General features: G+C 35.4%; 1 protein-coding gene across 6 annotated transcripts in view; it reads right to left on the minus strand.

Annotated features, from left to right (window-relative positions):
- The window catches only part of AKAP9 (A-kinase anchoring protein 9), a 155006-nt gene that overhangs the window by 98721 nt on the left and 43085 nt on the right, over positions 1–13200 (minus strand). For all 6 annotated transcript variants that reach the window (XM_040472711.1, XM_040472714.1, XM_040472709.1 and 3 more), the window contains 3 exons: positions 7986–10373; positions 2639–2852; positions 704–783 (listed from right to left, as the gene is read on the minus strand). In XM_040472711.1, the coding sequence (XP_040328645.1) occupies positions 704–783; positions 2639–2852; positions 7986–10373 (2682 nt within the window). The remainder of the gene's footprint in view (positions 1–703; positions 784–2638; positions 2853–7985; positions 10374–13200) is intronic.

The raw sequence follows: 13200 nt of genomic DNA on the forward strand, positions 1-13200 counted from the left end.
CACAGAATCGGAAACAGGCTCCAGGCTCCGAGCCATCAGCCCAGAGCCTGACGCGGGGCTCGAACTCACGGACCGTGAGATCGTGACCTGGCTGAAGTCGGACGCTTAACCGACTGCACCACCCAGGCGCCCCGGTCCACTGTTTTTTTGTATTAGGTATACCTTTTGTCTGTTCCACTGCTGAGATAATTTACTCCAATCTCTTTTGTTTCAAAAGATTATCAGAAAACATTTAAATGCTCATTTTAAAGTTAAAAACCCAGGAATATTTTCTAAGTGCAGTTCTGAAGTATAGCATTTCCTGTCTAAAAGTATATTTTTTTTTACATTTTTTTAATTTAATTTTTTTTAATTTACATCCAAATTAGTTAGCATATAGTGCAACAATGATTTCAGGAGTAGATTCCTTAATGCCCCTTACCCAGTTAGCCCATCACCCCTCCCACAGCTCCTCCAGTAACCCTCCGTTTGCTCTCCATTATTTAAGAGTCTCTTATGTTTTGTCCCCCTCCCTGTTTTTATATTATTTTTGTTTCCTTTCCCTTATGCTCATCTGTTTTGTCTCTTAAAGTCCTCATATGAGTGAAGTCATATGATATTTGTCTTTCTCTAATTTTGCTTAGCATAATACCCTGTAGTTCCATCCACGTAGTCGCAAATGGCAAGATTTCATTCCAAAAGTACTTTTTAACTAATATCTTACCTGTGTAAAATAAAAACATTCTTCAGACACTGCCCTGCGTAGTTTTCCAATAAGCATTTGTAAAGGCTTCACTTCATCACCTAATAGAACAGATACTGTATTAAACATTTATCTACTTAAGTACTATTATCATTTTAAACCTATGTCAACTGGAAGCTTCCCTTACAATAAGATTAGTTTTAAATTCCTTCTTTAAAACTTATTTTCCACTGCTCAATGTTAATGGTCTCAGATAATTTTTAAGATTCTCAGTTTATATCCTACAAAATGGTATGAAGTGGTGATTTACAAATTTTACTACTCCCCAATATAAGAAGTATGTCATATATTGTAACCTATTATACACATCCATGGAAAACTGAAACAAGAATTTCACAGATCATTATTTACTTTTTTTTTAAATATACTATATGTTTTTAATGTTTCCTGTTCTACTGTATTCTTTTATTTACTAAAAAAAAAAAAATGCTGGCCATTACTCACTAACTGCATCAACCATTAGTGGACCCATTAATTAACTTATAGTTGAAAAAAACCACTGGACAGATTCTATCCTTTAGAGGATATCATTAAAAATAATACATGCTTAAAATCTTATTACATTCAAACCTAAAGAACTCCTGAAGTGGAAAAATGATATTTAAGCCACTCCCTAAAGTCTACTCTGTTCAACAGAGCAACTAGACAAACTTAGGAACCAGCTCATTCTCAAAAGTATATCTGTCAAGGGTGAAAACCTACAGATGTTTTGAACACAGGAAATCTACTTAATAGAGTGATTAAACAATTACTAGAGATAAAAGCTAACTACAACTAGTCTTCTACTTCAGATGCCTTATATGTTGTTGCTTCTCACAGTGCCTACTGTACAGTCTCCTAGGACATCTCATTCTTTTCTCTGGCCTCAAATGATCTTTGGATTTCCAAATCTTAATCTTGAGCCTAAACCTCTTGCATTTCAGACTTCTATTTTTAACTGCCTACTAGATAACTTTTTTTTTTTTAAGTCAAAAGGTATTTTTAACTCACTATGTTCCAAACTGGATTTATTATTCTTCCCATAGATCTGCTCTGCATACTCCTCATGACTAGTCCCCCCTTCAATCCAGCTACCCAAGCTAGAAACTTACGGACCACTCTCAATTCTTCCCCCTTTCCTCCTAATATCAACTGCAGACTACAGCCTACTTCTTTGACTCTCTCTTCCATCCTCAATGACATTTTATTCAGCCCCTTATTGTTAGCAGAATTACCTCCAAAGTTGCTTAACTGGTCTTCCTAGAACTAATCACCTTCCTTACTTTGCCTCATGGTGTTACCTTAAAATAAAAATTTTACTGTTACTCCCACTACTTAAAATCTTGCAGGTCCTATCACCAATAGCATAAAGTTTAAACATGCTTCAGTCAGAGTATATAAGGCCTTTTCTAATCAAGCTCCTGTCAATCTTAACAGCTTCATAGCCCACCACTTTCTCACATAACTTGAACTCTCAATTCTCCAAGATGGCTACGATCTCTCACACCTCTATGTTTAAGACTCAGGAACCTTCCCTAAAATTCCAACAACCCTACTCCTGCCTGCAACCTCACTCCACTCCTCCTCCCAGGAGGTATAAGTCTTTTTTCCTTTTTTCTTTCATTCTTTCTAGTCATTTTTCTATTACAGAAATTCATCTATTGTTTTTTAAGAGTTTATTTTATATTGCTTTCCCACTTGATTACAACTTCTGTGGGAAAATGATTCAGTAATTTTAGATTTCCCAAGCACTTAAAAAAATGTGCAATGATTATATGAACAGATGAATCCAGGACTTGGATATACAGTTACCTTCCTCTATGGGTTCTAAGACCAGGACAGAATCATGGAATGGTGGGCTCTAAATGATATTTACTTATTTCATAGTACTTATAATTTTTTTAGAAAGCCATTTACCTGTTTCTTGTGTTTTTATATTCTGTAGCTCTTGCTGGTGTATTTCCTGAAGTTCCTTTATCTTTTCCTCTTGGGCAGAAATAAGTTCCTCCTTAAGACTACAAAGAGCTTTATCTTTTTCATTTTCCATATATTCACGAACCTGATCCACATGAGTTGAATAAACCAGAGAGAGGCATATACGCTGAGCTTCCATCTGTAGCCTTAAATCATTCTTAAAGTGAATGTATGTACACATTAGAATACTTTTAAACAACTTACATTTTTAAAATAACTTCTATCTTCTGCATTTACTGACTACAAGGGGGAAATACATGAAATTACAGTTTAAAACTTTATATAAGAGATGTCTAATTTACCTCAGCTGCAGCAATTTCTTACTTGACACACCCCCAAAGGCATGGGAATTAAAAGCAAAAATGAACTATTGGGAGCTCATGAAGATAAAAAGCTTCTGCACAGCAAAGAAAACAATCAACAAAACTAAAAGGCAACCCACGGAATGGGAAAAGGTATTTGCAAATGACATATGGGACAAAGGGCTAGTATCCAAAATCGATAAAGAGCTCACCAAACTCCACACCCCCAAAAAAACAAATAATCCAGTGAAGAAATGGGCAGAAAACGTGAATAGACACTTCTCTAAACAAGACACCCAGATGGCCAACAGGCACATGAAAAGATGCTCAACATCGCTCATCAGGGAAATACAAATCAAAACCACACTCAGATATCACCTCACGCCAGTCAGAGTGGCCAAAATGAACAAATCAGGAGACTATATAGATGCTGAAGAGGATGTGGAGAAACGGGAACCCTCTTGCACTGTTGCTGGGAATGCAAACTGGTGCAGCCACTCTGGAAAACAGTGTGGAGGTTCCTCAAAAAATTAAACATAGACCTACCCTATGACCCAGCAGTAGCACTGCTAGGAATTTACCCAAGGGATACAGGAGTACTGATGCATAGGGGCATGTGTATCCCAATGTTTATAGCAGCACTCTCAACAATAGCTAAATTGTGGAAAGAGCCTAAATGTCCATCAACTGATGAATGGATAAAGAAATTGTGGCTTATATACACAATGGAGTACTACGTGGCAATGAGAAAAGAATGAAATATGGCCCTTTGTAGCAACACGGATGGAACTGGAGAGTGTGATGCTAAGTGAAATAAGCCATACAGAGAAAGACAGATACCATATGTTTTCACTCTTATGTGGATCCTGAGAAACTTAACAGAAACCCATGGGGGAGGGAAGGAAAAAAAAAAAAGATTAGACTGGGAGAGAGACAAAGCATAAGAGACTCTTAAAAACTGAGAACTGAGGGTTGATGGGGGGTGGGAGGGAGGGGAGGGTGGGTGATGGGTATTGAGGAGGGCACCTTTTGGGATGAACACTGGGTGTTGTATGGAAACCAATCTGACAATAAATTTCATATATTAAAAAAAAGAGAGAGGTCTAATTTTTCTCACTTCATTCTGTTGCACTGATCTACCTTTCTTTTTCAAGGAAAGTAGCACAATATTGCCATTACCGCAACTTTATTGTAAACTTTGATAGATGGTATAGTAGTAGTATGGCCTGCTTCATCATTTAAAAATATTTTAGGGTTGTCTGGGTGGCTCAGTTGGTTAAGCATCCGACTCTTGATTTCAGCTCAGGTCATTATCTCACAGTTTGTGAGAGTGAGCCCCACATTGGGCTCTGTGCTGACAGCACGGAAACTGCTTCGGATTCTTTCTCCCTCTCTCTGCCTCCTCACCCGCTTTGTACTCTCTCTCAAAATAATAAGCATTTAAAAAATAAAAATATTTTAAATATAGAGAAATGAAAAGAATAATGTAATAAACATGTACTCACAACCCCAATAAATACAATTATTTTGTCTTCCCCCCCCCCCCCATTTCTCTCCTTTCTACAAACTTTTTTGGTTTAGAAAGAAAACATAAATAAAATTTAATCCACTATATTCCCATTCCTCCTTTCCCAGAGGCAATTATTATCATAAATTTGCAACAAGTCCACTCCATTTCTTATACTATCACTTTTCAGTACATGTAAACAATATATATTTTATATTTTTGAGAATTTACATAAATGGTGCAAAATGGTATTTATTTTGCAAATCATTCTTCTCATTCAATATACTGATATCTATCCATGTAGATACAGGTTAATTTATTTTAACTGTCCTACAGTATCTGTGAATACACCACGATTTGTCAATTTCCTTCTTGGAGACCAACTATTATTTCTAATTTTTTGATATTTCAAAAATACTGCAGTAAATTCTTAGATATGCTCCTGTACAAATATACTTGTGTTTCCCTCATAAAGTGGTTCTCAAACTTTAGCAGGCACCAGAATAACCTGGAGTGCTTGTTAAATGAGATTGCTGGGCTCTTTCCCCGAGCTTCGGGTTTAGGAAGTCTGGTGTGGGGCCCCCAAATTTTAATTTTAACCTGTTTTCAAGTGCTGCTGATACTGCTAGTCAGGGACCACACTGACAACCACCTAGAAATGGTTCTGCAGGGTCATAGGTAATGTACATTAAATGTATTAAATTTTACCAAACTATGTTTTCTGTAATTGTACCAATTTATATTGACATTAACAGCGTATGTGAGTACTCATCTCCCCATATCCTCACCACATTTTATTGTGAGACTCATAAGGTTGAAAGCACCTTTTCATGTTTATTAGCCAATTAATTTCATCCAAGAGTATGGTATTCTGGGGGGGAGTCAGCATTATTTGTAAGCATATGTAGATTGCTTGTAGGTGTTACTGTTGTGTAAAATTATCCGTCTATTTCTTCTGTGAGCTCCTTCCCCCCCCTCCCCACTTTACTCCCCTCTCCCAGTAAGAGGGTTTGTCATGGTAGTGACAACTGGGAAGGAATTTACCAGTTTGCTTCTCTTTAATTTATGTAAGTTAATGTCAAGGAGAGGGTATCTGAATGTCACTGAAAATGTCTTCAGTAGAGAAAGTAAAATTCTTACTGAGAAAATCTGACCATTTGACAGCTTCAAATTCACTCCAATTAAGTCTTTTTTAAAAAATTTAAACGATCTCTGACATTTGCAGGAGTAATTGAACTGTAATCACATTATGCTTTTGAGAACCACTGCAGATAATTAACGAAGCATTAACCGTTATGCAATTTGAATTTTTAAACTCTATTTAAGTTATTAAAATATAAAATATCTTTACATTTAATATAAGATCATAAATGCAAATATACAGACAGTCCCCAACTTATGACCCAGGAGTTTTTGACTTTATAATGGTGTAAAAGTGATACACATTCAATAGAAAGCTGTACTTCAAATTTTGAATTTCGATCTTTCCCCAGGCCAGTGATACGCAGTATGGCACACTCTTGTGCTGGGCAGTAGCAGCGAGCCAGAGCTCCTAGTCAGCCACATGATCACAAGGATGAACAGCCAATACATTTACAACCGTTCTTTTTTTTTTTTTTAATTTAACCTTTTAAATATGTACTTATTTTTTGAGAGAGAGAGAGACAGAGCACGAGCAGGGGAGGGACAGAGAGAGAGGGAGACACAGAATCCAAAGCAGGCTCTAGGCTCCGAGCTGTCAGCACAGAGACCGACGTGGGGCTCGAACTCACAAAAACTGTGAGACCACGACCTGAGCCGACGTCAGACACTTAACTGACTGAGCCACCCAGGTGTCCCAACAACCATTCTGTTTTTTACTTTCAGTATAGTATTCAATAAATTACATGACACATTCAACACTTTATTGTAAAATAGGCTTTGTGTTAGATGATTTTGCCCAACTGTACGTAAGCTAATACAAGTATTCTGAGCATGCTTAAGGTAGACTAGGTTAAGCTATGATGTCCAGTAGGTTAAGTGCATTAACTTCATTTTCAACTTAACATATTCCAATTTACAATAGGTTTATTGTAATGTAACTCCATCATAAGATCTGTATTTATTAGAAGTAAAAAGAGAAAACGTTCCAATGGTTTCCTACTGTGTATAGAATAGTCTCAACTTCTTACAAAGTCTGAAAGGCTCTCCAAGATCTAGTCTCTTCTTTCTTCTTCAAACATTTTTCCTTCCACTCTCCTGCTTTCAAACTCAACTAAACACACCTTCATTTGGTTCCTCCAACTCACCCAGGTCTTTACAATTGCCCTAATTTGCATGTGGTAGGCTCCTCCTCATTATTCAGATCTCAGTTCAAAGGTCAATTCTTAGAACAGACCTTTCAGTATTTAATGTTGTCACCACCACTACCCATCATTCTCTATCACATTATGCTTTATTTTCTTTATAGGACTTATTACCACTTCTAACTACTCCACTTGTTTCCTCGTCTATTGTCTGCCTCCCTCACTAGAGTATATTTCTACTGTCAAAAGGAATCTTCTTTCTCTTGTTAGTATACTCCCTATACCTAGTTAGACATTCAATAAATATATGCTGCATAAGTGAAGAAAAGAAAGGCCTTACTTAGCAGCATTACACAAATAACCCAGTGGAATTTTCCAGTTATTTCTAATACTAGTAACTGGCAAACTGCATATTGGTCAAGAGTAATCTATTATTATATATCTATTTTTATTATATTTAATAAATACATAAGATCTACTATTATATACAATAGTAGATATTATAACCTAACTGTATTAGACTGTGTCTAATACAGCATTATTTTCTATTACTATTATATATAACATCAGATATTATATACCTATTATTATTCATTATATGCATTCTTTAGTTATAAGTAGAATACTTTTTACCCCCTTCAGCTTTACACAGTACTCAGAGAAAACTCTGGGACTTAAGTTGAGATTTCTTTCAGGGAAAGATGGTTTTATAACTACTGAATAAATACTATATAAAGTACTAAAGTTTAAGAGTTAATTTTTAGTTGTGGAACTTTTAAAACACTAATGTGAAACAAAATGCTGAAACCAAGCTTTGATATTACAACAAAATATTACAAAGTAACTTCTTTACAAAGTTATTTAAACTCTTGCCATTCCAAAGAAAATGTGAAACCACTGCTATTTATGAACAGACTATGTAACATAAATTAACTGAAAAAAAGGCAACAATGTTTAAGAAAAAGACCACAATCTTTACGCCCTTCGTGGGGCCCAAATTCATAACTCTTAGATCAAAAGTTGTGCTAAGTAAAAATAGATAAAGGCAATGATAGATGAGAGGCCCAAATGAGAATTACATTACAGGGCTCCCTTTCATTCTCTTGTAAAATTTATGTTTTAGGAAGATAAAAACATTATTTGCATGAAATGTACATTTTCACTGTGCTTTAACATATATAAGTAAGTAAACATACCTTCTCTGATTTAAGTACACTAAGTTCCCACTGAAGTTTATCATTTCTACTTGGTTCGGTCGTCCTAAGTGATGATCCACTTGTCACTAATGGCAAGTGACCCAGAAACAACTGTTCTTGCTTGCCTTCTTTTCCAACAGTCCTATTTTCCAAAGGAATTTTATTTTCCTCCATTATTTTTGATTCTTCACCCAAATCTTTATTTATTTTAGAAACTGACTCTCCAGAATCTTTGCTTGTCCTTGTCACAAATCCATCTTTTAAAGAGTCTAATGGAACATCACATGCATTTACATTTTCTTTCCTATTATGATTAATGATGATTTCTAGCTCTCTACATCTCAATAAAACTTGCTCTTTCTCTTGCTTTAAAGACTTAACTTCTTCACTCAGAAAACTAATCTCACCATGTTTCTGTTTTAATTGTTCAGAAAGATCAGACAGCTTCTCTGACAGTTCTAATTTTTCTCGCTTGGTCACCTCAAGTTTTTCCATAAGTTCTGTTGTATCTTTCTCAACAACCTCACCAATTTCCAAGGGTTCTCCTATAAAAGTTTTGTCATCATCAAAGACTGAACTTTTCATTTTTACCACAGTTGGATTTATTCTTTGCAAATGATGAAGCTCTTCACTAAGTGTTTTAAGCTTACTTTTATACTCTGCTTCTTGTTTGTTTTTGCTGTCTTCTAAATCAGTTTTCACCTTGAGAAGGCAAGCATAGTCCTCCTGTAACTCTTGATAGTTAACTTCAAAATTTTTTTCAGCAAATGAAAAAGTGTTCCTTTGCCTTTCAATCTCTTCAGTTAGCTGAATACATTGTTTTTTGAGGTCCTCATTTTCCTCTGTAAGTACTTCTATTTCTTTTTGCCAGTTACAGTCTTGGGATCTGGACTTAATGGAGTCTGTGAAAAGTAATCTTTCTTCTTGGTTAACAGGAGTACACATTTTCAACATGTCTTCAAGGGCTTTCTTTTCATCTTTAAGAATGCTATTCTCTGCTTCAAGATGTGTGAATTTTTCTTGAAGGTCATCCTCTTTTTCCTTCATTTGTTTCTCTAACAATTCAGTTTTAAGTTGTAATTCTTGAACTTCTTGTTCAAGAGTACCCTTTTCCTTTTCTTCTTGCCTGAGTATTTCAATTTCTTTTTGAAGTTCATTGATTTGAAGAGTCATTTCTTCTGATTTTGAATTCACAAGGGACTGCTGTAAATCTTTTAGCTTTGAAATTTCCAAAATTAGTTGATTCTGCTTAGTTATCAAACTATCTTTTTCAAACTGCATGGTTTCTATCTTTTGACTCATTTCACTCTGTAAGCCATCTATCTGCTGTTTATAGTGAATGCCTAAGTTATCTTTAAGTTTCTCAATATTTATTCGATGTTCAATTTCTAAATCTTCTTTCAGTTTGGAAAGTTCTTCTTCATGACTAAACAGAAGCTGTGTCCTCAGCCTCTCTAATTCAGCTTCTTGTGATTCAGCCATTCTGTCTAATACAGCATTCTTTTCTCTCTCTAACATTTCCAGTTTTATCTTGTAATTTGTAACTTCTGCTTCATGTTTTAATTCTAGTTCTTTTCTGGACTCAGATGCAGAAACAATCTCAGCTTTCAAATCTTCCACTGTACCAAGGGACTTATGTGCTTCATTGAGTTTACTTTCTTGTTCAGCTATTGTTTGTCTAGCTCTCTGAATTTGTTCCCTTGAAAAGCTCAATTCTTCAAAAAGGTCTTCAAGCTGCCTCTGTAGAGTAGACTTTTCTCCTGAAATTACTCCTAGTTCTTCCTTGAGTTTTTCCTTTTGAGAATTACTATCTTGCAATTTTATATTCAGTTCATTTATTGCCATATTCATTACTTTTATTTGATCTTCATTAACAGTAATACTTGGATATGATCTTAAAGCATTCTCCATTTCTTCTTTATGCCGTATTTTAAGTTCATCTATCTGTGACATGTGTTGTTTTATTAACTCCTGTTTCATCTGTACTATCTGCTGCCCATACATCTCATCCAGCTCTGCCCGGAGCTGTTCTAACTTTCTTTGTGTTTCCTGTTCCATTCTTTGCAGAATATCAGTTTCAAATTGGCTATCTTTATGCTTTTTCTTTTGAAGTTCTTCAACTGTCCCCATTAACTGTTTTATTTCCTCAGAACACTGTCTTTCTTTTTGCTTGGAATGAGTCAGCTCTAATTTCATATTTTTAATCTCTTGGTTCTTTCCTACAACCTGTTCTTGTAATTCTTCCAGTAATTTATCAGTAACTGTGACTTTATCCATTAGCTCTAGAGTTTTTTTTTCTTCTTCTATTATTTTTGTTTTTAGTTCTTCAATGATTGCATCTTTTTCCTGTATTTCTTTAATTGAGCTTTCTACTTTTTTATCTTGTTCCTTTAGAAAGAAAAAATGAAAATATAAAAATGTCAGTTTTAGTTCCTGGCAACTTACATTGCTTAATCTCAATACCAAAATATTGAGAGAAGTCTGTTTTTTTCAATAATTCTATAAATAGTAACTGCTAGGCTTGCCCTTCAATTTTTCCCAAGTCAGTGAGGTAAGACCTGTGTACCCAACGCTATTTGTGAGCAAACAGTACAGCAGCATTGGTCTTCTTGAAGAAAGAAATTTTTCTTACACTGCTATGGTGAAAAATATTAATTTCAAAATTAGTAGGATTAAAATGTCTAAACCATTATATTTTCATCTTTCTTATTAACTAATAAACTTAGTATTTTCTATAGGTATAGTACTATGTACTCTTTACAGTTCCAGAAGAAAGTCTTAAAAATAAATCAAGATTCCTTCTATGTATTCTAGTGACTTAAAGGTGTCTGATGAGCAAATGCTACGAAAAGACTAAAACAACAAAAACAGGTTCTTATGGGTCTGCCTTAGTTTCATTCCTGTGGCTGACCTCAAGTGACATGCAAAACAACTACACCATTTTTAGCAAATCAACTTGGTCCTAGACTTTGGGTTTGAATAGAAATTTGAAAGCGGGGCATACATTTTTTTCCACGTCTGACTTGGCACTCTACTGTGGAACTGTATATAAGCCTAAACCTAGGACACAGGCCAAGGCATATTCATAATCACAATCATCCTTAAGAATGTTATCACATAAGGGAGTCAAGCAAAAGCCCTAGAAACAAAGTTTTGCCTCTGTCACTTAGTTGCCTAAATATTTAAGGGCTGAGGTCCCAACTACAAAGAAAGTATAATCCATAGAATGGAACAAACAAACACAAGTAGGTAAGTAAAATCACCTAAATGACTCAGGAGTCCTAAGGCCAAGAGGACTTAAAGGCACCTTGAATGGATTTATTAATATATCTAAATAAAGAATTGTCAAAGCCTAGAAAAAGGAAGGCGTGAGACAGAAATGTTGGCAGTACACATTCCACCACAGTCCAGGTGCCGTGAGACTGCGAATTCTGATCACTCTGGGAAAACCATACTTAACACAGAAAGCAATGTAAGGGGTTGTAGCAAACAGAATTTAAGAATTTCAGTCCACAGGCATGACTTTTCCTTCTGTGAGATGGATACACCAGGTTATCATAGCGTAATGCTATGGAACGTTTGATTCCTCTAATATCCTTTAATCTCATACTCACTAAACAAACTTTCTATTATTATTATTTGGCTTTTCAAATTCATTTGCCCAGAGAAAGAAAGTAAAATCCAATGAACCTGAAGTATGCAGGTCCTGGTGATAATCATTTCTCACTGTAAATTAATAATCTCATCTTCAAGATTTAAACATTTAGCCTCTTGAACTTGGAAAATCTGAGCTCACCTCTGAGATAGCTCAAGTCTCAGATGATAGAAGATAAAAATCAGAATTATTTTTTCTTCCAAGATTTTATTTAAATTCAAGTTAGCTAACATACAGTGTACTTCTGGTTTCAGGAGTAGAATTTAGTGATTCATCACTTATATATAACACCCAGTGCTCGTCACAACAAATGCCCTCCTTAACGTCTATCACCTATTTAGCCTATCCCCTCAAAAACCCCTCAGTTTATTCTCTATAGTTAATAGTCTCTTGTGGTTTGCCTCCCTCTCTGGATAAAAACCAGACTTCTGAGCCTACAAGTCAAAAGCCAGAATATGCACTATATAAATTAACTAAGGCAACGACAGCTATACTGTGAAGCCTCTTGAGCAAAATCCTATCAGCTCTTTTCTTGGTATCACATATTCCATCCAATGTCACTATAAGTGATTACCAAATGCTGAGCCTTCTGACTTCTGTACTATAATACGACATTTAAATCACTTTAATCTCTTAAATTGCAGTGTTTTCACCTGTAAAATAAATACCATTTCTTCTATCTCATAGAATACGTTTGAAGCTAAAAGAAAATGAATGTATTAATGTATTTTATGCACATTGTGCTATATAAAAATGTAATATCTTTTTTTTTTTTTTCCAACATTTATTTATTTTTTGGGACAGAGAGAGACAGAGCATGAACGGGGGAGGGGCAGAGAGAGAGGGAGACACAGAATCGGAAACAGGCTCCAGGCTCTGAGCCATCAGCCCAGAGCCCGACACGGGGCTCGAACTCACAGACCGCAAGATCGTGAAAATGTAATATCTTTGTATACTAGAAAGTATCTAGAAGGCATTTGGAGCCTATAAGAAAATAAAATTAGTTCACGGAGGTCAACTTCAGTTGAACTGTTAAATAAGTACTTAGACTTGGAATATTAACATCTGTTAATACTTGCATTTCCTGATTTTTCTACTGGGGAGGAGGAATCCTCATAAAACAGTGTCACTTAATTCAAAATTGTCCAACATGTGATATAACTGCAAGCAAACAATAATTCTTCATTCAACTATTAAATAAATTCATGGTTCATTTTTCTTAGTACTGTTTATTTCAAAATATATGGTTTTAAACCATGTATTTTGTGTTGGAAAAGACAGCCCTGTGGTTGAAGATACAATCCCTCTATTTTTAGAAACAGACTTGAGGCAGTGGGGAATAATATACTTCTTGCCTGTGACCACTGCACCATGGGAAGTTCAGAATATTATGAGTAAAGAGAATGAGGCTGGAATCACCATGACAGTTTCAACCATCACCCTAATGCTCTAGTCCCTCAACTGATCTGATGGAACTACTGCTCAGGGGAAGTCATTCAAAGTTAAAAAAAGGGAGAGAGAGAGAGAGAGAGAGAGAGAGAGAGAGAGAGAGAGAGAGAG

The sequence above is a fragment of the Herpailurus yagouaroundi genome, unplaced genomic scaffold, assembly GCF_014898765.1.
Source record: "Herpailurus yagouaroundi ecotype Mexico unplaced genomic scaffold, PumYag 100, whole genome shotgun sequence".
In the NCBI taxonomy this organism is placed as follows: domain Eukaryota; kingdom Metazoa; phylum Chordata; class Mammalia; order Carnivora; family Felidae; genus Herpailurus; species Herpailurus yagouaroundi.